Source organism: Alligator sinensis, unplaced genomic scaffold (assembly GCF_000455745.1).
Source record: "Alligator sinensis unplaced genomic scaffold, ASM45574v1 scaffold280_1, whole genome shotgun sequence".
In the NCBI taxonomy this organism is placed as follows: Eukaryota; Metazoa; Chordata; order Crocodylia; family Alligatoridae; genus Alligator; species Alligator sinensis.
This window is the reverse complement of record NW_005841835.1, coordinates 6763018-6790061: the sequence shown is the minus strand read 5'-3', so window position 1 is coordinate 6790061 and position 27044 is coordinate 6763018. Positions and strand designations below refer to the sequence as shown.

The 27044-nt window shown below is 41.6% G+C and overlaps 1 protein-coding gene across 1 annotated transcript in view; it reads right to left on the bottom strand.

The window, feature by feature from the left end:
* EGLN3 (egl-9 family hypoxia inducible factor 3) overlaps positions 1-27038 on the bottom strand; it is a 36540-nt gene extending 9502 nt beyond the window's left edge. Inside the window, exons 1-3 of the mRNA XM_025201697.1 lie at positions 26633-27038; positions 3270-3365; positions 1706-1825 (exon numbers count right to left, since the gene is read on the bottom strand). Of these exons, the coding sequence (XP_025057482.1) occupies positions 1706-1825; positions 3270-3365; positions 26633-27013 (597 nt within the window). The 5' untranslated portion in view covers positions 27014-27038. The remainder of the gene's footprint in view (positions 1-1705; positions 1826-3269; positions 3366-26632) is intronic.
* Between the last annotated feature and the right edge of the window lie 6 nt (positions 27039-27044).

The following is a 27044-nucleotide window of genomic DNA, read 5'->3' as shown; positions in this document are numbered from 1 at the left end:
TTCATCAGCGACTTGGACGAGGGGGTGGAAAACACGTTGTCCAAGTTTGCTGATGACACCAAGATGTGGGGAGAGGTACGCACGCTTGAAGGGAGAGAGAGGCTGCAATTAGACTTAGACAAACTACAGAGGTGGGCGGATGGTAATAGGATGGGCTTCAATGTAGATAAATGCAGGGTGCTGCACCTGGGGAGAAGGAATCCACAGCACACATACAAGCTGGGGAGCTCCCCCCTTGTGAGCACAGAGGCGAAAGGGATCTTGGATTCATTATTGACTCCAAGATGAACATGAGCCAACAATGCCAGACCGCAGCCAGCAAAGCCAACCACACCTTGTCGTGCATCCAAAGATGCATCTCAAGCCGGTCCAGAGAGGTGATACTCCCCCTCTACGCGACATTGGTCCGGCCTCAACTGGAGTACTGCATCCAGTTCTGGGCACCACACTTTAAGAAGGATGTGGCCTGCCTAGAGAGGGTTCAGAGGAGGGCCACCCGCTTGGTGAGAGGGCAGCAGGACAGGCCCTATGAGGAGAGGCTGAGGGACCTGAACCTGTTCAGCCTCAGCAAGCGGAGACGGAGGGGAGATTTGGTGGCTGCCTACAAACTCGTTAGGGGAGATCAGCAGCAAATAGGAAGGGCCCTATTCTCCCCAACAGCACCTGGGGTGATGAGGAACAATGGCCAGAAGCTGCTAGAGAATAGGTTCAGGTTGGAGATTAGGAGGCACTATTTCACTGTCAGGGTAGCTAGGATGTGGAACCAACTTCCTAGGGAAGTGGTCCTCCTTCCTACCTTGGGTAAATTCAAAAAGAGGTTGGATGAACACCTGTCTGTGGTCATGTGATCCCGGCGTGTGCTCCAACCAGTGGCAGGGGGTTAGACTAGATGATCTATTCAGGTCCCTTCTGACCCCTAACTACTATGAAACTAAAAAACTCTCAACCTCTATCCTATTTGTCTCTTGTACTGGAGGCCTATACAGGCCTACACATGGCAGAAAGGGTCCCCTACACAATACAGCCTTATGGGAGCTTTATGCCACACTGACATAGAACAAGTTTAGTGCAATTGGGAATCAGTCCTGGAATGCCTGTCTTACGGTTGCAGAAGTGTGAGAGATCATATAAAATGTCTGCCACCTCCCAGATTTCCAGCAAAGTCATGAAAAAACAGATCCCCATCCCTGATATTTCTAGAGTAAAAAGCTATTAAAAAAAAGTTTTGTGCCCTCTTTTTACAATCACAGAGGAGAGGGAAGACGGGACTACTTTTTTGTTTGTTTGTTTTTTTAACAGATCCTTTGTGGTAGGTCAATCCAAAGGACAATGGGCCCAAAACATGACCATCATTTCTGATAAAACTGAAGCTGGTCTTATCTGTTTGCTCTTTAGCGAGTGTGGCTTCAAGTACTTCATTACTCTTTTCACTAAATGTAAATAGTAGCACCTTGCTACTTACGAGAAATTCTACAACAGCACACAAGTATGTGTGTGGGATAGAAGGAAAAAGAGCCAAAGCAAAAATATATTTCAGGCTTCCAAAAGGTTGCTATAAACAGCATGAAAATAAACATAAATGATGAAGGCATAGTCCTTTTAACTAGTGGTTCAAGAGTTCAAAGTTATTAACATTAAGTGTAAAAAAATAACCGATGGCTATGACAGGCTGTTTCTGGAGTTCCGCCTCCATTGGTCCACATACCTTCGAGTCCCAGTTTTTATTCAGGTAGTATATGCAAGTGATACAGCGCCCATCACCATTTGGGTTGTCCACATGACGAACATATCCGGTTCCATTCCCAGGGTAGCAGGCTACCATAGCCTAAATGAAAAAATAGAAATATCTATCAGCTACATTTTCCAACGCCTTTTATTTTTAAAACTTTGCTGTTAACCTGATTTGAGTCTAGATTTGAAATTTTTCAGACCGTAGAGCCAAGGATTCTAGTCAATTCAAGAGGAATTTTCACACAAGTTTCTTTCCATAAATAATCCTGTATGAAATACTATACATGTAATGCTGTCGATGTTTAAGAGCACACAGACTAAAAGAAGAAAAAATGTTGACTATGGAAAGGCACAAGTGTACTATTAATTTTCAAGCCAGGTAACTTTCAACTGCTGCTTGGTGTTCAAGAGAGAGTTTCGATACATGTTTGCTAGGATCTTTAACGTTACTCTCAGTCATTATAAAACTACAGTTGCAGGTCATAGTGAAAGCAGACAATCTCAAAATACAGAAGTTATGCCTTACCCCATCCTCCAAGTTTCTACTACATTTGTCTCTTGCCTGAACACCTTATTCTATTGAAAATTCAGGTTTGCCAGGAAGCAGGGGAGCCATGAAGCAAAATCCACAGAAACCTGCAAATCTTTCATGCTGTGTTTGCACAAGGCAGTACGTGTTTGATCTCACGGACTGAGCCACAGAAGCAACCAGCATTTTTTTCAAAAGCACACTGCTTTCTTTGATCATCTTCAAACCTGCCAACATGACCATTTATTTCATGATTTCTTTAATTTCATCTTTAATGGCAAGATAGATCAACAGAAAACCAAATATAAATTACTCCAAACCACAAGACGGGAGATAACAAGGGAGAATGCCTGCCAAGCACTTAAAAGAGCTTCTTCACAGCACATGCACATTTAACCTCAGGTCATACCAGTAAAATTCTATCAGTAGACAAGGGGGCTGGATGAGTCAATACATTGTTGATGGGCTACCCAATCTCTCTAAGACACTAGTATGAACCTGCAGAGGGGCACTAGTGATAGTCCATTTGGGCTGTTTCTATTAGTGTTCTCCCTCCCTCTAAATCCCCCGCCCCATCGCTTATAATACTGAAGGTGCACAGATAACACCCTTAATCTAGGTAGAACTAGTAATAATAGCAGTGAAGATGGAGCAGCGTGAACAACAGCCCATGCTAGTGAGCAGTGTAAATACGCAAAATCCCTGGATGCACATCGTCTAGTTACTAGCTGCATTGCCATATCTTCACCACTAACATTAAGCTGCAGAAGTGTGCTAGGCCAAGCTACGAGTACACCATTATATTGTTGTGCAGACATGTCTACTGGAAACAAAAGTTGCTATCAAGCTGTACAACAAATGTTTCCGATTTGTTGTTATTTAGGCCAATGGTCTGTTTCCACAAGGGTGTGCCGTTTATGCAAACAGCTGTGAAATACAGCTGCACAAATACAATTTTATATTTTAAACACTACAATAATTCACTCTCTTTCTTGTTTCCTCTCCTTACATGTAAATCCAGGGAGAATGGCACCTGTTGCTTGTAGCAAGTCATTACGGGAACCATTTTAGAATCTGTTTTCCCTTTCTGACCCCTCTGGCCAACCTACAAAGTAAAGAGTCTTTAGAGGTGGTCAATACCTTACAGTCCCCCACAAGGTAGCAGTCAGAACACATGCACACCTGGGTGTCTTTTGGAAGTTCTGTGCAATTCAACTTCATCAGCTGTGTCAAAAGAGAGCAAAGTATATGCTGGGAAAAGCATCAAATGCTGTTAGTAAAAGTTGCTATCAAGCCACTATCAAAATGGTAAAAGGTGTGAAGCTGCTGAGCCAATAAGGTTTGTGCCACCTCTCAAAGCAGTAGTACTACTCTGCACAGTGATCAACAGTTTCAATACATACAGTTATCAATGAATGAGAAGCACCAACAATATTGAACTTTATTGTGGAGCAACAGGCAACCTCTGCAGTTCCTTGTTCTGTCTAATTTACTAGTTAAACTGACGGACCATCTCCCAAGCCAAGTACAGACATCACACTTTTACCAACTGGTATAAGTAACCGGAAACCAGTCTATACCTATAACAGAACAGAAGTTCGGCACACAAAACTGGTTTAAAAATGGCAGAACCTGGTCTAAGTTTTGCTCCCCCACCAAAAGGGGGAGGAGGGGTGTTTGCTACTGATTAAACTATGCTGCTTACAGAAAAATGTACAACTTAGATTGATTCTGCCTCAGGCTTTTTGAATGTCTGTTACTAGCACCAATTACCAACTTCCTCAGTGTCCTTACTTAGGGAGCATCACTAAATTATTTCTACGCTATACTCTGTTAGCAAAAAAGAAAGGGTAGTGTTGTGACAGAGCAGCTTGAGTCTGGACTTGAGTTCTGGCAGCAACATGATGTAGTGTAGAGCAGGCCCAGACTGGAACAAGATCCTCTGAGATCGCTGTATCTGTAGGATAGACATGTATAGGAGCAAGGTCTACCTTGCTAGGGGAAGGATTAATACCATCTTTTGTACCTTAGAGCCAATAAATTATGGAAATAAGACTCTTTGATTGAAAACAAGGGGTTAAGATAATATTGTGGCTCTGGAAGGCAAAGGAAACCTCTCTCTAGAAGGTACATTAAGGCTCAAAAACTCAAAATATAATTTAGGTACCTGACTAGGATTGAAATCTATAACCATGAGTCAGGATCTTCTCAGGCCCCCTCAAATAATATCTGAAAACAAACATGCTTTTATTTTTAAAAAAGCACCAATACATTTTCATTTTTACACTTGAGAGAGACAGTATCCTGAGAGATAAAAGAGTAGAACAATTACCAGGCACTGATTATGTTACCTATACTGTTAAAGACTAATTTTCCAGTTACAGCAGACTCTGGAGCAAAAAAGCAGAAATTAAATATCCTTTTTCCTGGCACTGGTAATATTTGAATGAAACCTTAAACAATGAAGGGAAATCATTGAGGTCGTCCTAGAGCCTGTTGAAATTATATCAAGTTTTATCAGAGTGCTGGCTGGAGCAGCTCCAGGGTAGATCAAGCTGGCCTCAGCAGGGCTTCCAGCTGTTAGCACTACTTTGGGATTCATTCAAAAGCAAACAAGAAACAGGAGATGAGCTGAGTGACCCAGACTTAATTTAGGTAATTGGTGAACATTGGTATTTGCCAGTTTTGCACTTGGGCTTGCTGCAAAAGCTGGAGACTGGATAACATTAACAAAATTGCTATCTTTTAGCTAGGTGAGCAGACAGCATGTCAATCAGTTTTGCTACTTCTGCATTTTGAATGTTCTGTCAAAGACAATACACTCCTACAGCATAACCGCTCTCCCCACTGGCCAATTTGGCTATAAAAAGAACTAAAAAACCAAATCTGGCAATGGGAAGTAGGACTGTGCCTTATTGTTTTATAGAAACAAAATCAGCAGCAACCACTGTGAGTTGGCTCAGCTTCCCACTGCAAATGCACAGAGCACATCTCAGCTGATGTCCTCATTTTATTACAAGTAGGTTAACAGGTGAATCTTTTTTTACTAGCTTTAACTTGGTGGAGGCAAAAAAAAAATACTATAGTCCAATACTGAAAATTAAAAACATTCACACACACGCACCAATTTTCACATAAACTATTTAGCTTAAAGGCAGTCCAGCTGACAACCATAAATTAAAGACCTAAAAATCCTGTTTATAATTAACTATTAGAGTTATCTGGCGTGACTGGTTTCCTTTCTGTCCAAGGTTTCTACTTAACAGCACTGCAAAACTTGGAAAACGTGAAGGAACTAATGAACGCTTTCATTTTTGCATTGTCACTCTGAGACCTTAGGTTCCCAAGAGGGCGTAAACCAGCCACCAGTTAAATAAGTAGTTATTACTACCCACAGCAAAGAACCAGGAATTGTCAATGAACTGTGTTGTGTAAGAGATTTGCAAAAAAAGTTCTATTGTTATTACATTTAAAATATGTTATATTTTACTTTACAAGGGGAAGAATTCTGCAAACCTTTAAGATTTGTAAGAAAATGCAAATTAAGTCTGGCAAGTTTAAAAATAAACATTTAAAATATTTTATTTAAATATAAAATATTCAAATAGATCATTTAAATAAATAATTTTAAATTATTTAAAAATAAATAGCTAGAGACAACACCCACCCCGCCTTTAATATTTCCACTGTGAGAAAACCAAACAAACGTTCTCTGTGGTTTCCTGTGGGCTACTCCATCTTACATTGTGAGATTATCAGATCTTCCAGTCTAGACGGAGAGAGATGGGCCTGTACTGGAGGAAGGACTATCAAGAAATACCTTGTTGATGCTAAAGGCAGAGGTGACAAGGGGCAGAAGGTGATACTTTCTCTTCTTATTAGTGTTGAACCAGTGGCCTGGTGTGGTGTTTGTAAGGAAGGTAAAGATGACAACGTTTATGATGAGATGCAATACTAGCAAATCACTAGCTATTTTTCCCCCACTACAGGTCCCAAACTTCTCTCAGAACTGCGGTGTTACTTTCAGTGGTTAGGCAAAATTCTGAGTTGGATAATTATATTCTGTCAGCCTAAATACCCCTGCGGTATAACCTGGATACAGGATTCTTTTTCATTTCCTGCACCAGCCCGTTGAGTAGTGTTGCTGTATATTGCTAAACAGCTGCTATTTTTGATCCCAGGAGACAGTGAAGTTGTGCCTGTATATCAGCTAGTTAAATTTTGAAAGCACTTTGAGATCGTCAGACAAAAAGGTGCTACAAAAATACAAAGCAATACTGACATGTGACAGTTCTATGATCACCGTCTCCTCTTCTTTATGTCATGAAACAAAGTCAAGATATTAATCAGAATTAATGGTGTTACTTCCCCTGCCCCTATAGCTTTAGGGCATATTTTTACACAACTTCAACTAAATTGGACTCTAATAATATGTGACTTACTATCGTGCACAAAAGGTCAGAAAACCCCCCACACAATTGGAATTTGGGGAATAAGGACCTCTGGGATTCACTTCACTGACTCGGGTATGAGCACACATTGTACTCAACTTGATTTTAGCTTGTAGACTGCAAATATTCAGTGTATCTAGGAAAAAAAGGCACACAGCATGTTCTACATTAAAAGAACATGAGAAATCTGACATCTAATGATCAAAGCACAGAGATTCTCAGGCAAGGCTCATCTGACAAAAAGGAACAACATGGTGTTTCTTAAGTACTTTCTTGTTGCACCCAATTGTGTCCAAGTGTTTTCTACCATATAACTTAGAACAGCTGGGTATAAAATATTCATGGCTGGGATTAAACACTAGTTTGTCTAAATTTATGAAAATCAAGCCAAAATGCTTAACTGCCACAGAGACATAATCTAGCCAAACTGGTCTAGTTTAATAGTCTGTATGAAAGAACAAATGGGAAAGAATAGAAGATATTTCTCCATTTTATTTTTAACATGGCCATCGGAAATATAAATCACAAGCTCCTGTAGGTTAAATCCTGCTTACCTTACTCACCCTCCCAGTCTCCCTTGACATAAGTGGTAACGTAGCATAAGAAAAGTAGAATTTAGTTTCTTTAACCATATTCCCTTGCCTCCCACACGAGCACCTACTAGCTAAAAGGGAAGTTTGGGGAGGATTTGCAAAAAGCCTCAGTTCTATTGTTTAACCAGCTGGTGGAAATCGTACAAGGGGATGGAGAAGGAGTTTTAATGCAAAGCTACTTTCAGAATCTAGTAGGCTGCACAGCTCTCTCAAGACTCCCACTTCCCGAAAACTTTCCCTCTGACCAAAATGGAGGCTACCTGGAAAAAATCCTTAAGGCATCTGTGTGTTAGTGAAATAGGGCAAAAAAAAAAATCTCTTGTTCCTGTCTACTAAGGTCTAGAAGATGAAACTGCTCTAACAGAGTTCATAAAGGGGCTACTGGCCCAGGCTGCCATTTCCTAAGGAGCTCCTGAATGCCCCCTCTAGATAGCATCCCCCAATAATAGATCAGACTCTTTCACAGTGGACCCCAAATGAGGGCAACTGTCTTAAGAGTTTGTCCCATCTCAAAACAAACAAACAAATCACTGCAGCTGCTGTGCTCAGAATCCACATAAGTCTCTGTTGAAGGTCTGGATAAGTAAGGGTGCCTTGATAAATGAGACTGGGAAAGAACAGCAGGAACCAGTGTTGACAGATGGTAAATCTGTAAAACTCCAAAGAGATACAGGCCGAGGCCAGACTGGTACGATCACTCTTATCTCTGTTTGGTCCTGTCATATTTTACTAACCATTCTGATAATCTGAAGAAAAAGAGGGCAAGATATAGGTGAGACACCCACCCAGAGAAATGACAACGCATTTGTTTTCTAGCCTTGGGGTTGCCAGTGTCAGGATCAGAATTTTATTATATTGCTCTTTCTGTTGCGTAGGAACCACGTCACTTAGCTGTGCAAAGAGCTGTTGAGTTAGTTCCCATTCCTGTTTCCCCCAGCTAGTGGCTTCCTGCCTGAAAGTTCTCTCTTGAATATATATGATTTTGCCCAACTAATCCAGATATTCCAGGAACAGGAAAAAAAAACACCTCTTGCCTTTCTGTTTAAACCTGTGCTTTTTGTTCTGCCTTGACCCTTCAGTTATACATACACTGTCATTCCATTGCTGCTTCAAATATGCATAAAATGTACATATCAGAAAAACTTTTGGGAGTGAACTCAACATTATATTTTAACTGCTCTTATGTTCAGGAAATTATGGTGTGCTGTGGTTTTTTTTTAGAAATCCTAACTGTCCTGAATCTGGCAGTTTCTTACCTGTACTCTTCAACTCAGAAGGTAATCATTTGTCATTGTTTTGATTTCCATGTCTGGAAAAGAGAAGGTCTCTGCTAAAGAAGTACTACTTGATGATCCAAAGATGGTTTCTGGTAGTTCCAGCAGTTGATGAAGACATTTGAAAAAAAGGCAGGAATGAAAGACTTCCCAGGAAGCTCTCTACTTGTTGATAATCACCATACCAAATAATTGCAAATGACGTGTGCTAAGCAGTTGCTCAAGACGTCTTCAATGAGTTCAAATCCAGTTGCATCAGGCAGTTGCAACATAAACTAATGCTGCCTTTAAAAAGTGCTATTGGTGAATAGGATAGGTCTGAAGGAGCTCTTAATAGCAACACACAAATAGACAACAAAATCATGGTTCCTTATGACCTGAATAGCCCTTTTGTTAGGAAGAGCAGCTTTACTCAATACTAAACTTCTGCCAACATCATACAGATAGCAAAGTCTGCTTTTCCTTCAGGCTTTTGCAAGCTCTCCAAAGACTGTCAACTGTAAAAACAAGGAGCTGTGACTCAGAAATCAAGTTGCTCCATTTGGCATTGGTGGCAGACCTTTCCAAGTGTAATGGATAGGTAAAATTGGGTAGCTACCAGTGGGGGCCAACCTTTTTGACAGGTGTGCCACAAACTCAACACATGCCCTTCAATTAGCACTAATACCTTTCCCCTGCTCATTTGCTGCTCTTTCCATCTCCTGCCCTGTACTCCCTGCCTCATCTGCTGCTCTGCTTTCTGCTCCTTGTCCTATCTGTCCTGTGCTATCTGTCCCCTCCTCAATTTGCTGGGTGCCACACATGGGCTATCAGTACCATTTGCAACACACATGCTGCAAGCTGGCCACCCTTACACTAAACAAATCAGAAATGAGAGTAATAGTTTTAGTCACAGTTACAGCATTGTCAGTAGATTCCTGTGAACCCAAAATGAAGAGGATAGCATGAAGGAGAGATGATGGTGTCCGAAAGCTACAAGAAAACATCAGGAAGAAAAAGTCTCCTGAGGGGAAGTTGGGCTCTTAAGTTCCAGGATTCAATAACAGGGAGGTGAGGCTACCTTGAAGGCAACTTCTCCAGCTGATGTTTGGAAAGCATTTTCTGGGAGTGAAATGGTGGTGGTTCTATGCAAAGTTTACTCGTCACTCTTGAACATGCTTTCTGGATTATATTTGCTTTTCAAAAATACAATTGTTGTCATGGCTACCAGACTGCCCTCAAATTGGCTGCTTTTGATCACTTTGCATTTTCAGCAGAAAGTGTGGTCACGCTTCAAGATAGGCTACAGATACAGGCAAACCTAGACAGGCTAGCAAGTTGGGCGGATCAAAATCTGATGAAGTTCAACGTTGAGAAATGTAAAGTGCTCCGACTCGGGACAAGCAACCCTCAACACACCTACAGGCTTGGCAGCACCAAAATGACCAGCACCACAAATGAAAGGGACCTGGGGGGAATAATAGACCATAGTATGAATATGAACCAGCAGTGCGATGCTGTAGCCATTAGGGAAAATAATACTCTGGCATGCATCATTCGATGCATCTCCAGCAAAGCCAAGGAAGTGATTCTTCCACTCTACTCAGCACTGGTGAGACCACAGCTGGAGAGTCCAAAGAAGAGCCACCTGTATTATGAGTCTTAAAAGGCAAGCCATATGAGAAAAGGCTGAGGGATCTGGCACTCTTCATCCTGAGGAAAAGGCGGCTGACAGGGGACCTAGTAGCTGCTTACCGCTACGTCAGGGGAGTACATCAAGAGCTCAGTGAGCAACTGTTCACCAGGGCACCCGAGGGGAAAACTAGGAGTAATGGCCACAAACTCCTGGAAGATCGATTCAGACTCAACATTAGGAAAAACTTCACAGTCAGGGTGTCCAGACTGTGGAATAAGCTCCCTCCAGAGGTGGTGCAATCACCTACTCTGGAAATCTTCAAGAGGAGACTGGACAGTCACCTTCCTGGGGTCACCTGACCCCCAGTTGTCTTTCCTGCTTGGTGCAGGGGGCTGGACCCGATGGTCTTCTGAGATCCTTTCCAGCCCCTTACAATCTATGAATCTATGAAAATGCTGAAGATGGAAGAAATAAAGGAAGTTGATTAGAATACTAGGCAATAGGATTACAGTTTTGCTTCCAAATGAACAGCCTGGTCTCTTCCAATCATTATAAGAATTCATCTCCTCTCTTGTATAAGAAAGGCATGTCTTTTTCATGCACACATTTTTCTAGATGCTGCAATTAACATTTCTCATTGCTCATGCAATTTTTCTACTGTGCTACAATACTGAAAACAGAGAGGATCTTTTAATTATTATCTAATTTAAACATCTTCATGCAGAAATCTTATTAATGAGCATTTCTTTTATGTGCACACAGCAGTCATTTTAGAATAGATACACTTACTATATGTTGAGAGCAGCCATGCCATCACTGTAAGACTGAAATTTAAAAGGCTATTGCCAATTAATTTCTTTCAGTCACGATATTCAGGTTCAGTCTCCAATTAGCAGATGTAAACATGCTTGGCACATCGACATATCAATAAAAGCTGTTTCATTTTAGAAAGACCGCCCCTTCACTGCTGAGCTCTGGCTCCTGGCCAGCTGGATGATGGCTTAATGACAGTGCTACGTGCAGAGCGTGACCGTATCAGCAATCAAACACAAACTTTACTCCAGAGTACACTTCACAGAGAAACTGTTGAGGGAAGGAAAAGCATGCTTGCAGTACATATGGGCAACACAGTTCTCTTTTCTCATTCTCACTGCAAGCCCCTGCCCCCAGAAACGCACATGCTTTCAATTCTTATGTACGTTCTTTTTATTTTGGAAACCAAAAAGCCTGTTTTAAATTGATTTTAGGAATTTTCTTACCTGCATTTTAAGCCTTCCCCCATCATCCAAACACAAACTACTTCACCCACCCCCACTTTTAAAAAATATTTCCCATGAACAAAGCTAAAATAAACTTATTCTGACTGAAGGCACCATAAACATTCAATATGGATGAAGAAAGTCCTGTGTAATGAGCCACCAGAGAGACAGTGACTGAGAGCTCAGCCTTGTAGAAAAGCAAATTCATAAGTGAGAGCTCATTAAGGAAATCTGTGAAGAAGTTCCCCTTAAGTTTTGGTTTTCAGGGGGGAATTAAGGCATGGTAACCAGCAAATAAATCTTCTTAAAGTTATTTTGTTAAGTGGTCATATATACATATGTATATACAGTGGAGAGATAATTTCATGATGCCTTTAATATTTGATTCTCTAATTCCCTGTCAACCCTTAGATCTTTACAATTCTGCTTTTAATTGCCCAGAGGAATATTGACAGGAAGTGTGATATATTAAGCAATACCTTTCCCTTGCAACATTTAAAGTAACTGTTTGTACTTTGAAGCTGTCTGTGAGCACTAATATCAGGGCCAACTCTTCTGACCTAACTTAACCAGAAATTTAGCCTGGAACTTTGCAAGATCAGGCTCACGTTCCTTTTATTATTAATTTATTCCTAACCTGTGGTCTCAGGGAGAGATGGTAATACTGCCCACAGGACTGCATCAGTTAATGCACACTGTGCTGTATGCATAATGCTCCTCTGAATAGGGGGAATAAAAGCTTCTGGTGGTGAAGCTTTTGGGGCACAAACCGGGAGGAACGGAGGCAAAGGTGTCTATAACTGAAGCCCTACAAAATTTACAGCGTAAGTAGAGTGTGTGCGGCTCCATTAATCTTGCAGGTTCCTCCGTGTGCTGCTGATTGGTGAAGGGGCCCCACTTGTAGCTCACTCCTGATTGGCAGGGAGGCAAAAAAATGTGTTTTTAAATATGGCACCGTTTTTATCTTTCAATGCCGACTGGCTGAGGCGCCCTGGCGACCCCGCTGCTTGCTGCTGACTGGCGGCGAGGCAAAAACAGAACCATGTTTAAAACCACATTTTTTGACTCCCTGCCGATTAGGAGCAAGCCGCAAGTGGGACCTCTCCATCAATCGGCGGTGGAGGATGCACAAGGGAACCTGCAAAATTAAGGGAGTTTGCAAGATTAAGGGTGGAGCACACCCTACTTCTGTTGTGAATTCGATAGGACCCTATCCATAACCTATCCCCTAGATGCTGAGGAACCTGGGGCCATTCCAAGCTCCAGCAGCTGCTTCAGGGTTTTGCAGCAGACCAGAATTCATTGCTGAGCTACTGACCCCTGTGCCAAGACAAACCTCTTCTTGCCCCTGTGCTAGGGGTTCTCCCAGGGCAGTTTAAAAAGGTACAGAAGCAAAATAACTTGGTCCTCTGCAACCCAGTTACAGTCCCTATATGCTGTCTAGGTAACTTCAAGAAGTCTTGGTATCTCAACAGTAGAGACACTACTGAACTCCAGAAGCAGAGAGATGAACGATACTCCAGTGTTTTATCACAGCAGTACCACCAAATTAAGGCTAATTGATGAGATCAGTTATTACTGCTGTTAACTATGGAATGACACTAAGCCTACATTTTTGGAAGGCAACTAGCTAACAGTGCATTTATCCCTGCACAGATTTTGTGTAAATGGATATTTATGAAAAAAATCCATTTATATTACCAAAGATAAATTACCATAACAAATAATTTATGCAATGCTTTAACCAACATGGGGAGTGTGTTAATCTTTCAACTCTAAGGTGTTACATGCACAAAAAAGTTGTCCTGCTGCACTGATACCAGTATCGCTAAATCAGTACAGCACCTCTAACGTGGATGAGGTTATATTAGTATGAATATCCCTGTACTAGAATTGCTTGCACCGCTCCCTCCCCCTCACCCAACATAGGAAAGGAAATAAAACTATTTAAGCATTAAGTATATAGTACCTTTATAATACTACAGATGCATCTAGGCTAAAATTAGATCAGTAAAAGTATATCAGTAAAAAAAAATAGATCAAATGCATCCACACCCAAAGGTTGCACCAATAAAACTGTGTGTTGACCAAAACTAAGCAACCCAAGACAATTACCACATTTATCTGAATCCAAGACAACTTTGAATTTAAAACAACCACCAAAAAATTAGATTCTATACATGGAAGTTTGTTATAATTTCCATGTAGAGAATCTAATTACTGGAGGGTCATCATCTCCCCTCATCTCTGCAGCAGGGAAAGCAATGGCAGGGAGACGAGCAATAGGGGAGAGCAAGCAGCCTTATCCCAGCTGTTATTCCCCACATATACTTTCTCACCCCCCCCAGGTTCTGTTATGCCCCATGCCTCCATTACGCGGATTCCTGCCACCTCTTCTGACTTCAGGTTTTGCATTTTTACTTGGGACTCAATTTTAAAATGAGTCTTTGTTTTCCCCCATGTTGAATGCAGGGAATAACTAGTTTATCCTGGAACTGAGTAAACAAGGTAACTCGATAAGATCTCAGCGTGCAGTCCTATATTTCATAGCTGCAGCTCTCTAAGCGATTCATTAGGTTGTTAATTTTTTTTTTTGTTTGTTTTTATAAATGGGAAAATCCAAACCCAAGGAAGTTAAGCAGCTGCCCAAATTTTCACTGCATGGCAACGTCAAAGGGCGAGTCCAGACGAGCGCACGTGTGCATTTCCCTGGGGACAAACAGCAGCAGCACATAGTTGTGTTGCTGCTACTTGTTCCCGGGAAATGCCTGTGCATTCGTGCTCTGGCGTGTGGCAAGTTGACCTGGGTACAGTAAAGGAGGCTGGCCCCAGCAGCCTGTCCTGGGGGACTTCTGAGGCTCCAGCGGTGGCCATTTGGGTGTGTGGAGCCTAACCGGCAACTGGAGTATGGCTCAAGCTGGCCAGGCTCCAGTTTCGGGCAGTATATGCTGCCGCCTCATGCATCGCCCTGCTTTTTTTCTGCCATGGATTTTTTTTTACACCAGGATCTCCCAGCTTCAAAGAGACATTAGCAGTGTGGGGAACACTTGCATGTGCTGCCCATGCAGTTTGTGGCACCGCAGATGGCTCTGTAGCACAAACCACATTCATATGCTCAGCTGGATGCGTCCACAGTTCATATTTGAACCCAGGTTGCCCTATTTTTACCCCTAGTGAGAATTATTCCCTGGAGATGTGCTATCAAGCACTATCAAGCAACAAGAACTGCTGTTCCACAAATGCTGGCTGCTAGCGTTCCCTCTAAGCTGTGTGGTGTGCACGGCCATATAGGCGTACCTGGCAGTGCGGCATGAGTGTGCCTGTGCGGCCGTGCACACCACACAGCTTAGAGGGAACACTGCTGGCTGCACCTGCTCTAGAAAACAAATTCCTTTCTAATTTAAAAGGCAAAATGGCGGTAGCACTACTAGTGATGCAGCAGCATCTCTATACTAGCCAAATGGTTTCAGGCACCAATTTTTCCTTCCATCCATTCTTGCAACATATTGCTCCACTGCATTGCACTTAGGGGACTTATGCAACAGTTTCCAACATAGCTTACTGAAGCAGTGGCTTATGGGAGATTCTGAGAGACCAGATTTCAGTGCAGTTCTGCATGACGGCAGGAGTCTGGGGGCACAGCAGGATTGGGGCCTTCAATATGACTGCTCACATGCTTATTTTTAAGCATATGAATATGTGTTTACAGGTTTGGTACCTTTGATTATAAGCATTTCATGGCAAAAACCATGTCCTACCTACAGGCTTCTAAAACACTTAGTTAGCACAATACAATCTTTGTGTGACATTGTTGGAGAGCAACTAACAACAACTTGTGTATAGGGCAAGTCATGAAACAGATCAGGCAGCAGCAAATGCACAAATAAACTGAAACAGAGAAGAACAATAACTGTTCTCAAGCCAATTTGAGTTTTAGTTATCTTAGATGCTAGGTGTTAAAAAGCAAAGCCCAACTATTTTTAAAACCAGAGGCACAATTTTAAAACTTACACTGTCCCTTTAAGTCAATTAGCCATCTAAATATGACTTCAGGAATTTAATGTTAAATGTGCAACCTTGACTCTTTGGTCTTGGATCACTATCAAATGCTTAATTTTAATATCTCTGGCCAGAAGATTGGCATTACTAATTCTCTTCTTCCTCCTCCTGTGAAAAGGAAGTCTGGAAAATACTTAACCACTCAGTGACCTTTTCTGTTGGCCTGGTTCAGAAACCATACACATGCCTCAAAATCATAGTGCAGACAAAGAAAACCAGATGACAAGTTAATCAGTTAAGGAAAGGGAAATACTGGTGAATACTATGAAGTACAGGGTTGTCAATATATCCTGGGAGACCTGGTTCTATTTATATACACCATGTGACAGACAAGTGAACGACATACATTAGCATTAAGACATACCATAATGTTCACACTACAGCCACTCTCCACTCTGCGGTTAAGCCCCTTCTTTAAACTAAGTTTTATTAGGTTGCCTACAGATACTACACAGCTAAAAAACAGCCAGGCTGGAGAGTATTTAATTTTATATAATATATAGGTTTTTTGTCTCCGTCTCCCCAACCTCTAAGCCCTGCAGCTTCATGTGTTGTTTTCTTGGACCCCAGGCCTGCAATGACCCCAATTCTGCATGGATGGACCTCTGGTCCCACAGAGCCCTACAAAGTCAGCAGCATGTTAGGCTGGTACACGGGTCCATCTGCATGGAGCTCAGTGTAGCATCAAGGTTTTCAATTGTAAATTATGCACATCATGTACTGTATTCCCTTGTATTAGGACAGCACCTAGGACACGGTGAACCTACTGGCATAATTGCCACTGCTATCAATAAGAATAATGAGTGAGACACTTGATACAAGTATGTATCTTTATACAAGGACAGACAAGAAGCACTATTTATTTATTTGAGCTGCACCTAAAGATGCTTCCATCAGGTGCTAGTCCTCACTCAGCTCAGCACCATACATCTGTAGTAACAAAAAAGATATTCCCCATTAAAAGTCTTAGACAGACAAATGATGCATAAGTTACCAGGCTTGAGGGGAACAAAATAAAATATTCCTCACAAATCATGTTCTGAATTGGGGACTTAGTTGAGTTGTATTGATTTCAAGACGTCTTTAAGCAAGCACATGCTTAAGTGTTTTGCTGAACAGCTAAGAATATTTTCCTCTTTCTTTTTTTAATAAAAATGCAGGAAAGACAACCAAACCAAACCAGTGCATAAGCAAAATACATTTAAACTGATACAACTATCAATATTTTTTACTTCAGGATAAAAGAGGATAAACATACTGTCTATCTACCCTTCTGGATTGGAAAAGGAGACAGAAATGGGCCAACGCACAACTGTGGAATTAGTAGATGGGTGTTAATAATTTTTTTTAATGTTCTTCAATTCCAGCATGCAAGGTTTTACAGAAGGATAGATCTTTGTTTTCAGAACTGTGGCAAGACCTTAACACATATTGTGCAGTATTTTTGTAATTTCCACCAAATATTTAAAAAAAAACAAAAACCCCAGCCAAGGACAGAATAGTTGATGGTTGGTGGCATCTCCAGCCTCTACCGTGCTCAGCAAACCTGTTCAATGGAAACATTTGCAAATCTAGTAAAATCTATTTAAGGTTTTTCAAAAACAAAAGTCATGGTGATATTGATAGCAACATACTTAAGAATTAAATCAACTAACTTCTAATATCGATTTTGCCTTGTACCAATAATTTTCTCAATTCACCAAACCCATCAGAACACAGCGACAAGAAAAAACTACTGTAAAACCAACCCCTCTGTCCCTCAGAATTTATCCATGAGTGGGGTGGACGGAAGTAGACTGACAGTGCAGACAGAAGAGCAGCTCCCTTTTGTAACTCATGGAGCTCCACAGACATTTGATGTTGGGTCCTGGTAGTTGGTTTAGAGTGGCTGCGAGCTTGGAGCAGCTCTCCCCTCACAACAGCCCTTCCCCCTTCCAGCTCCAGTACTGTTTTCAGAATGGGAGGGGAGAAAGGGAGCAGAGGGAGCTTGTTCTGGGGGTTGCCCAGCACCGCTGGAGGGTGCAGAGGCTGGACTGGAGCCACCTCCCCCCACCCCCGTCCACCCTCTCTACCCTCCAGCACTGGCTGGACAACCCCCAGAATGAGCTCCCTCCACTCCCTTTCCCCTCCCATTCTGATAACAGTGCTGGGAGCAAGGCAGCTCACCCCTACCCAATGCACACAGACACAAGTTCTGAGGGTGCTGCGCTTTGGAGCACCCTCATCTAATGAGGATTCAAGATTTTCATGGGATCAGGCCCTTTTAAAATGCTCTTCAGCTGTGCACTTGTGTTTGGTCACAGCAGTAGAACGCTTTCAGGGGCCAGATCAGGTGAAAACTGTCACTTATGTCTGCACCTTCAGTCTCTCTCCAAATTGCTTCAAGCAAAAGTCAGGGGTGGTGTGGTGTCAGAATGAGAGGCCTGTGAACAGTTTTGACAGCAGGATGCAATCTATTTGGCATGAACTTCTTTCCTCTTTACTTTGGCTAAACAGAAAGCATGACTGGTCTTTGGTCAATTCCCTTTTCTTTAAACCATGAAAAGTTTAAATCCAATTGCCAGGAAATGGATGCAAACCTAAACCTTTTCCTAGGTATCATACAACAATGTATATACTACAGTAACAAAACCATGATTAGCTAGCAGGGGAGCCGTTTACCAGTGTGTATACACAGGTACTGAACGTCTTTTCCATCCCTAATGAAGGGCTCCTTTATTAAATCCATTAAAAACCTTTTCAAGGAGACTTAGAAAGCATCTTTTCTCACTCGCTGCTTTCTAACTACATTGTTTTAGTCTTAGGCATTATCACAGAAGGATTAGAGTCATAGTAAATCTGAGCCAGGTTCTGAATGTCCTTCTAGTTGGTATATACACGTCTTCTGTTTTCAGGAATCTAAAATTGGTAACACTTCTTGCAAAACTTCCCTTATCCAGTTTCTTATTCTTTCAAGTCACCTATTGTAATCTGAGTGTATGCAGCAGACAGTTCAGTATTCAGTGGGCAATCTGCCACTGACTAGTGTGAGGTAGGGAAGGAAATCTAGTAGAAAAGCATAAGCACAGTCACTTGTTTTGCTTTAAAAAAAACCCCTTATTTCTAAAGAAATAAAATTCTATTTTTTGTTGTTGTTGTTCATAAGAGTTCTCTTAAAATGTCTGACAAAAATATGCTTCCATTGATGTCCTTAGTTACTCAGCAAACATTGTGACTTCTGTTCATTATTGTATTAATTTGGACCATCTTTATTATTATTTTTTTTACCCTCCATCATCCTGAAAGCAGATTTATTCCATACCAATTGCAGGTATGTCCAGGCACTATAAACCATTCCCTTCAAAGGCTCCATTGAGGGGCAGAGAGGTTTTGATTTTTTATCATGTTAACTGAAACAGATTATCTTAACATGATGAAGTGAAGATGTAAGCTAATACCTGGGTCCGTTTGATGTGTTATCTGGAGGGAGAATATAAACTAGGACACAGTCAGCTAATAGGCTACCAAATGGTATAGCCTACATCAGGGCTATTCAATCATGTTGTGCTAACTTCACTGAACTGACACAATTGGGGGGAAAAAAACCTCACTTTTTGCCTACTAAACTACCCCATAGCTCTTCCAGAGTCCTGACTCTAAACCTTCAATATTATACCAGATTAAGAGTTTGATCATGAAACTTGTGTTGTTAGGGCCATCATTTGTTTTCATGGGACTCTGCACAGAAACCAGGGTCCAGGCAGCAAAAGCTAACTGCAGAAGTTTAGATCCCAATATGTCAGAGCTTAGGATAACATCTTGCCATTACTTCACTTTTGACCAATGAGCAGAGCACTCAGGGGGTTCATGAGCAAACTCATTCTATAACATCATATGAAGCTGGAAGGAAGTGTGGGGTGGAGAGGAGGAGGGGAATAATGTCCAAAGCACCCAAGTAAATACAGATATCTGGATCTTCTTACAGAAATGAACAGGCTTACCTTGTAGGATACCTGCTCTCCTGTATCAGCATAAAGCACATAAATGCATTTTAGTTTATGACAGTTGAATACTATTAAAACTCTATTGTCTTAGACAAAGCATTCCATACTAAGCAGTGTGAAAAAGATGCAGCACAAAATGTTAATAATTAAAGGGAAAAAGTTACATCTCATGCTAAATGATGGTGAGGATCAGTAAAGTTCACAAGGATAAGTCTTTTCTGCAAACTGTCTGAAGCATGAAGAGGTTGAGGGGCTCCAAGATGATACAGTCTCACAAACCCATAAAACCTGGAAGCTCACAAAAGAAAAGAGGCCAAGACTTCTGATGAAGTAAAGGCTGCACGACACCTTTGGTCCCACAGGAGCTAGCTGCCACTCAACAGCTTTTGCCCCTGCAAAAGAAGCAGGTCTCTGACCGAGCTATAGGCATAGTAACTTAGGACCTGTTTACCATCTGGATTTTTACATAGGTGTAAGGAGGTTTGTATCGGATTTTTACATAGGAGGTTTGTATTGGTATAATTACTGAAAGTAAAGTAGTGCACCGATGTAAAGAGGGCTTCTGCTATTCCAGTTTACCTCACGATAATGGGGAAAAAACAAACAAACATCAACTAATCACAGGGACACCAGATTGTATTTCCCAAGTCCTGTCATTTGCCATCAATGAAGAACAGATGTATGAGAAGGCTTTTCAAAAAACTGTTGAATTTGAGGCTAGAGACAATGGAATTAGATAAACTAATCCTTTAATTACACTTCCCTTGGCCCTCATCCTGCCAGCACTGACACAAGCACAGTCCCACTAAGCCCCCCTCAGGGTAGACTAACCATTTCATTCTTCATGCTATTCAAGATTTCACCATTTCCTTAATGGATTAGTTGTCATGCGTCTTCCCCTAGCTGTGCTGTGTTATGTTATGACTGTAAAACCTATGGATAGTCCCTGACAAAGGTCACAGAAAAGGTCACTGAGCATTTAGCTCAGCTTCTTCTTTTTTTTTTTTTTTTTTAATTACAAGAGAAGGAATAGAGCTGGCAAGAACCATCCCACTGGCCAGGGATCTGATCAGGAGCCCATTAAAGACAGTGGGGGCCCTTCCATATACTTTAATGGACTTTGAACAAGGCCCCAGGTGTATTAAATTAAGAATGTAATAATGGTGAGGTATTGTGCACGCCAAATGTTTGAGCCTGGGTTTTTTAAAAGTTTAACTACTACCTGTAATATTTTGACACCCAAAATGCTGATTTAAAGGGCAGCCAAAGGAACTATACTTCTGAGCCCAGTTGTTTATAGAACACTGCTATGGCTGTAACATCAAAGTCCTGCTAAGCAGAGCAGGAACCTCTGAGAAATAAATGCCTCTTGCAAGCTCATTTCAATAAAGAATTCTTTAAAAAAAAGTTTTTAAGGTTTAGGAAGTCACTAACCATAGTACAAGCAAGAATAAATGCAAGAGGAAATACATCAAGATTTATACTCTTTTAATGCTCTGATTGTCATGAAAAAAATATACATTCTTGTGTATAATTAACCAAGCTAACTAATCTTGCTTGACAAACACAGATATAAACATCAGTTCTGATGCTGAGCCAAGGCAACTGCTCTAGGATTTTTGCCAAAACTGAATTCCTCAGTCAGATATCATAAAACAACTTGTCTGTTGTATTTACAGTTCCAGTGGCTCTGGACTCTGCTGAACACTGGGCATTCTGGCAGTTCTCCAAAAGAACAGATTTGAACCCAACCATTACGCCAGAACATGTGCATTTGATTAGAAAAAGAGAAAGAAAAATGATGCATTTTTCTGGAAACCAGTATTCATGAGACCTTCCATTGTAAACTAATTGCAAGGCACGCTGCTATGATATGAAAGTATCATAAAATCCTTTGTAACATATAATAAACTATTATATTTCTATGCGGTTAGTACTCTGCAACTTGATAACCACTCTCCTGTTGTGCGATTCCTTATGTTTGCATCTAGAACCAAAAACTGAAATGCTTCACTTTGCATTTTAATTTTAACTAACATTGCTGGGTGTTTGTTTGTTTGTTTTTAAATGTGTGACAAAAAATTCACCCACAAGAGTTGCAAGGCAACTTGTAAAATTGTTCATCCAGGGCTTCTGAAAGGTCTTGGACTAGTTAAATCTCTGGGAGCATGGGGAGTTGAGCAGGACCCTCAATAGAAGGCCCATGTTTCAAGAGGTACCCAAGAGCTCCTGGGTGAGAGGCTGTGGAAATGGTTCTCCTCGATTTGCCACCAACACCCATTGTGAAGAACCACCAGAGGCTAAGAGAAGAGTAAATAAAAAAAAAAAAAAAACTTTCCCATCTGTAGAGCACAAGTTGAGCAGTGCTGGACGCAATACTGATGGGGGCAAGGGAAGGAAGTGCTGTGATCACAGGTAAAAGATGAGGCAGAAGCCAGGTATGAAGCAGAGAGTGAAAATGCCTTTATGAAAAATGGAACATTGTCACAAAAGTTCAGCTCCCACTAAAGCATCTAATTGAAACATCCAGATTTTTAAGATATTTTCATGTGATTTGGATAATCTGGCAACTTACCTGAATGGGAACAGTTGGATTCTGAGTTAACCTGGCTGGTCAACTTCTGAGTTGGTTTCTTGACAGTTCACTCCTTATCTGCTCACCCCCAGCAGCCTGCCTAGAGCAGAGGCTCTTCAGGCTGCAGCAGCCCATTTAGAAGACTGTCCAAGAGACTGGGTTCCCTGAGCTCCTAAATTTAGTGGCTCAGTTCTTCAGAGACCTTGGACTGGAAATTTTCCAAAACAAAAATTTTGGAAATCTGAGATTTTTTCCCCCCCATGGAACAGAAACCTCAGGATGCTGAACAGCAACTTTCTCCAAGTCCTGATTTGCAAGGTCTGTGCCAGGACAGAGCACCCTCATCCCTCCTAAGTAACAACTGAAGCTAAAGCTTTAAGCTAGATCCAGTAAGGGACTCAGACACCTATAAGTTAGATGCAGAACTTTCAAATGTCTGGCTCCTGGAGCAGAACTCCTGTGTTAGCCGCTATGGCTGCATCAACGTGAGCGCACACATGAATTTTGAGGTATCTCAAAGGCTTGAGGCACCACAAAAATGCACCCTGCGTATGTGATTTGGTTTAAATACTGAGAAATTCTGGTGTATAAGTGAACAGAAATAAAGTGGGGTGGAGTACATGGAAGCAGCATGTGCTGCCCAAAACATACGCACACCACCACCACTGGAGCCTCAGGAGGACCACAGATAATGCTGCTGGGGCCAGCCCAGGTGCTGGCCCCAGCTTCCTCTACCCCACCAGGAGCATGTTCCCCTTTGCTAACCCCGCATGCAGGGGTGTGCACCGGGGCAAAAAGCAGCAGCATGAATTTGTGCCACTGTTTTTTTTCCCTGCAGCAACCACATGCCCCTGCTTGTGGAGACGTGGCCTATGGGGCCACATATGCTCCCTATACAATGCATGGAGGAGAATCAGGTGCTGGCTGTTTCAGATCCCATTCAAAGCAGGAAGCTGCCTAGAACCAGGCAACACAAAACACTGGGGACAAAGATGTGTCTTAATCCCAGCCCTCTCTGGAAGGTAGGCACCTACAACCCTTTCTTTCAAAGAAATGGGCAAGGGTCATGGTTACCCCCTTCTTTTAACAAGTAGTGGGGAAACTTTTTGGCAGTTGTGCCACTACTTAAGCATCCCCATGCCCCCCACCCCGTACCACTCTGATCCCCCCAGAAATACAAGGGAAAAGTTACCAGTATTATACAAGAGTCATTCTTGTTATGCCCTTTATGGAATCCATAGTTATACATATTACACTGACCAAATGGCAGCTCATAGAACCAGGAAAGTTAAGACACTAAACAAATCCTTTCTCTGCCAATATTCCAGGCTAATGTTTAACTGAATATGCTATAAATTTAGCAATGTGTCATTTTAAAGAGTAGACCTCAGCCAAGTAAATCAGTCAATGTTACTCAGATGTTACTTCCATGGCCAGAATACTTCCTCAGGTAGTCAAAAGTTTACATCTTAAATAAACAAACTGTTCTTGATTGTTATTAGCCCCCACCTCTCTGTCCCCATTATCTGACAAAAAAAAAAATCAAATAATCACCAAGACAGTTAGAACAATGCGTATCAAATTGAAAAGCTCTTGAATCTAATGATAAAAAACTCAAACTAAGTTATTAAAAGTTTTACTGCCTCCAAAAAATTACACATATTTGAAATGAGGATAAAATCTAGCAAATAAGTCAAACCTTATTTACTTTAAAGGAATTACACTTGTTATTTATTAGGTTACCAGATGTCCTGACCAGATGGACCTGCTTAGTGCTTGGATAGGAAACTTCCAAGAAACACCTATACAGGATAGGAAGCTGGGTTATACACAAAGTTTATTCAAAGCTGGAGGGAGTCTTCCCTGTTGGTCACTAACTTTCTATAATACTAGGGGGCACTGTTTTGCTCTAGGTTTCATCTTGCAATAGATATGTAAAATAGCTACCTGTAATCACCAAAAATTCAATGGGATATTTTTTCCATAATAAGGGTGCTAGCCCTATGCTCTTGGTAGTTTCCAATAGAAATTCTCTGTGTATTTTAATTCAAATACCATACTCTTTCCTTTTAGTCCCCATACTAGTGTGTATTTTTTCTTTGCACTGCTACTTTGAAGTCTGTCACCTTCCACACACAAGTGTTCAGTTACCACTACACAGCTGCAGAAATCTGTTCATAGCAATATTTCCATAGCCACTTGTAAAATGTGATAATTTTACTAGATGAAGAAAAATCTAGAGTCAGCTATTATTGTTAACATGTGTTATTATAACAACAAGTATAAGTCTCAAACATTGAAGGCTGTAGGAATACCACAATTTGGTTTAACCCCCCCGCCAACCTTCCACAGCCCAAGGTAAGTTCCAGAAGAGTCTGTTCCAGATCAATGCAACAAGCTACATCTAATGTAGATTTTCTCCTTGTATGCAGTTAGGTGAATGTGATGACGATCTCTCTCCCCTGTGTCTGTCTCTTGCTTTAGTGCAAATCCCTTTTTTCTTCCTCCTAGTGGCCAACAAGGTACCACCATACCTACCCATACTAGTGAGGCAGGAATTTGGGAATATGTACAATAATTGACACTACAAGATGGCTCACGTACTGTGTCCCAAATCCATCCAGCTCTTCAGCTTAATGGAATGATTCGCTCAATATAGGGTTAATGATTCAACAACTATTAACTTCTACTTGATTTGAGACTACTAACAGGGCTGGTCTCTTGACTAGTATTTGCCAACTTTTCAGGATATTCCCAAAAACCTGAGAAACAGCTAAGTCCCACCACAGCTAATATTTCATTCCCTCTCCCTCACTGCTGAGAAACATCATCATTCCCCACTCCCACATGCCCCGGTTAGTTTATTTTAAGATAATGCCAAAAGAAACAATTAATAAGGATTCATAAAAGTTCTCTTTACATACCCTGCTAACTGTTCAAGGTCTTTCCATCCCTCCTCTATCCCCTTTCCTAAAACCTGGAGGAAAACACTGAGATTAGAATAAAATTTGAAGTGCAACTGCCCCAAAGCTCTTGCCTGGTATTTTAAGAATCATGCAACTTTCAGTGCTCTAACAGTTACATCACAGAAAGAGGAAACATAAATGGAAACCTAGAAGAGAACGTATAATTCAGATTGTTTGCCAACCATGAAAATCGGATAAGAACTATGGGGAATTTTTCAACAATCAGTAACAGAGGGTAATGTCATTTCCATACAGGTGCAGAGGATAAAATCAACATTTTCCAACTCTGACTGAACTAAAGGTCAGATAAATTGACTGGGAAATGAATTTCAAGTAGCAACTTTTTAACACATTCTTCACAAAGAAATTCTGGCATGCCCTTAAACAAGAGCAAAGTATCTTTCTTTTCATACTTCTAATGGCAAGGCTAACAGCTATTACAATATTCTTTAGTTCTGAAATAGTTGACATGAGGATGGAGACTGAAGCTCACTGGATTAATACTACCATATGAATGAAATGTTGCAAACAAAACCAAACATGTTTTAACAGTGGACAAGCACAAGTGGACATTGGTAACTCCCTCTTTCTACTCACCTTTACCAAACTGCTAAAAAACACCTGTGATAGCCAGCTGCAGACAAAGGGTTAAAATAAACAAGCAGCTCATACCAGAGTACTTTAGTCTATTATGATTAGTTCGTCAGCATTTACCTGCATTTTGCCAGCCCTTCCAGTGGAAGTATTAGAAGAAATACATCATTAGTCGACTTTATCTTAAATGACCACCATAAACTTGTAAGTGAATACAGCTTCCCCTTTGGATCAAATTGGAGAAAGTATTCATTCAGGCTTATGACCCCCAAGCGCAAAGAAGAATTTTTCCAACTATTTGAGCTGGTCTAATAAAATATATCAGATTTACCCAAAGATCCTTGTCTGCCTTCATTCAGGCTCAAGTCACTTCTCACTAGGAATTAGTTAATTAATTACTATGTACATTTGTTTATTTACTCAGCTGTGAAGTGGTCTCTGTGGGTACACATATGCATAAATTTAGGATTAACCTCATCACTTCTTTATAAACAATATGAGCGGCCTGGTAGCCTGTCGTCCGATCATCTTCTAAACACCACTGCCCAAAAGACACGGCATTGGGGAGGAAGAGAACAGTAACAGCTGATGAGTGTCCTTTACTTTACAACTTAAAAAAAAAAATCTCCATTCATTCCTCTCTGCAGCTTAACTTGGAACATGCTTCTCAATTTGCCCCGACTTCTGTGCTGCTGGGTTAAGTGAAGGATCCAGGAACTGTTTATAAACAATAACATACTCTACTCCTGCATCTGGCAGCAGATACATAAACTATGCTTCAAAGGCAAATGAAGCCTTTTTTGCTGCAGTAAGCACTGTCACCTGCTATGTCTTTTAAACGGATGAGTAAAAGGTAAATTGATGCTGGGTCCTAGGAGCAGTTTGGGGAGTTGAGAGGTGCCAGGTGTTATGATATCAGGAACGTGCAGCTCGGTGGTAGAACCCGTACAGACATGAAGCCCTTAGGAAACGACCCCAAATTCAACCACAGCAAGTCTCTTACCTTGGACCTCTCCTTGACATAGTAGTTGCCCAGCCTGGTGCCACAATACATCCCCAGCCTGTCTATCAGGGACAGGAGGAAGTTGATGGCCTCGCACCCTTCCTCCGTGCCTCCGATCCACTTGATCTGGTCTCCCCTCAAATGCCGCCTGGCGATGCCGTGTCTCTGGCCGGCCAGCTGCCCATCCTGCAGCTCCCCGCTGTAGTGCATCTGCTTCACGCGCTCCAGCACGCAGTCCCCCACCACCTCGCCCAGGAAATTATCCAGGTAGCAGAAGCCGATGTCGTGCAGGCAGGGCACGATGTAGTCCAAGGCGATCTTCTCCAGGTCGGAGATGGGCAGCCCCCGGCACGCGTGCCACACCAGGGCACGCGAGGCCATCTTGCCCGGCACGCGGGCGGCCGCGGAGCCG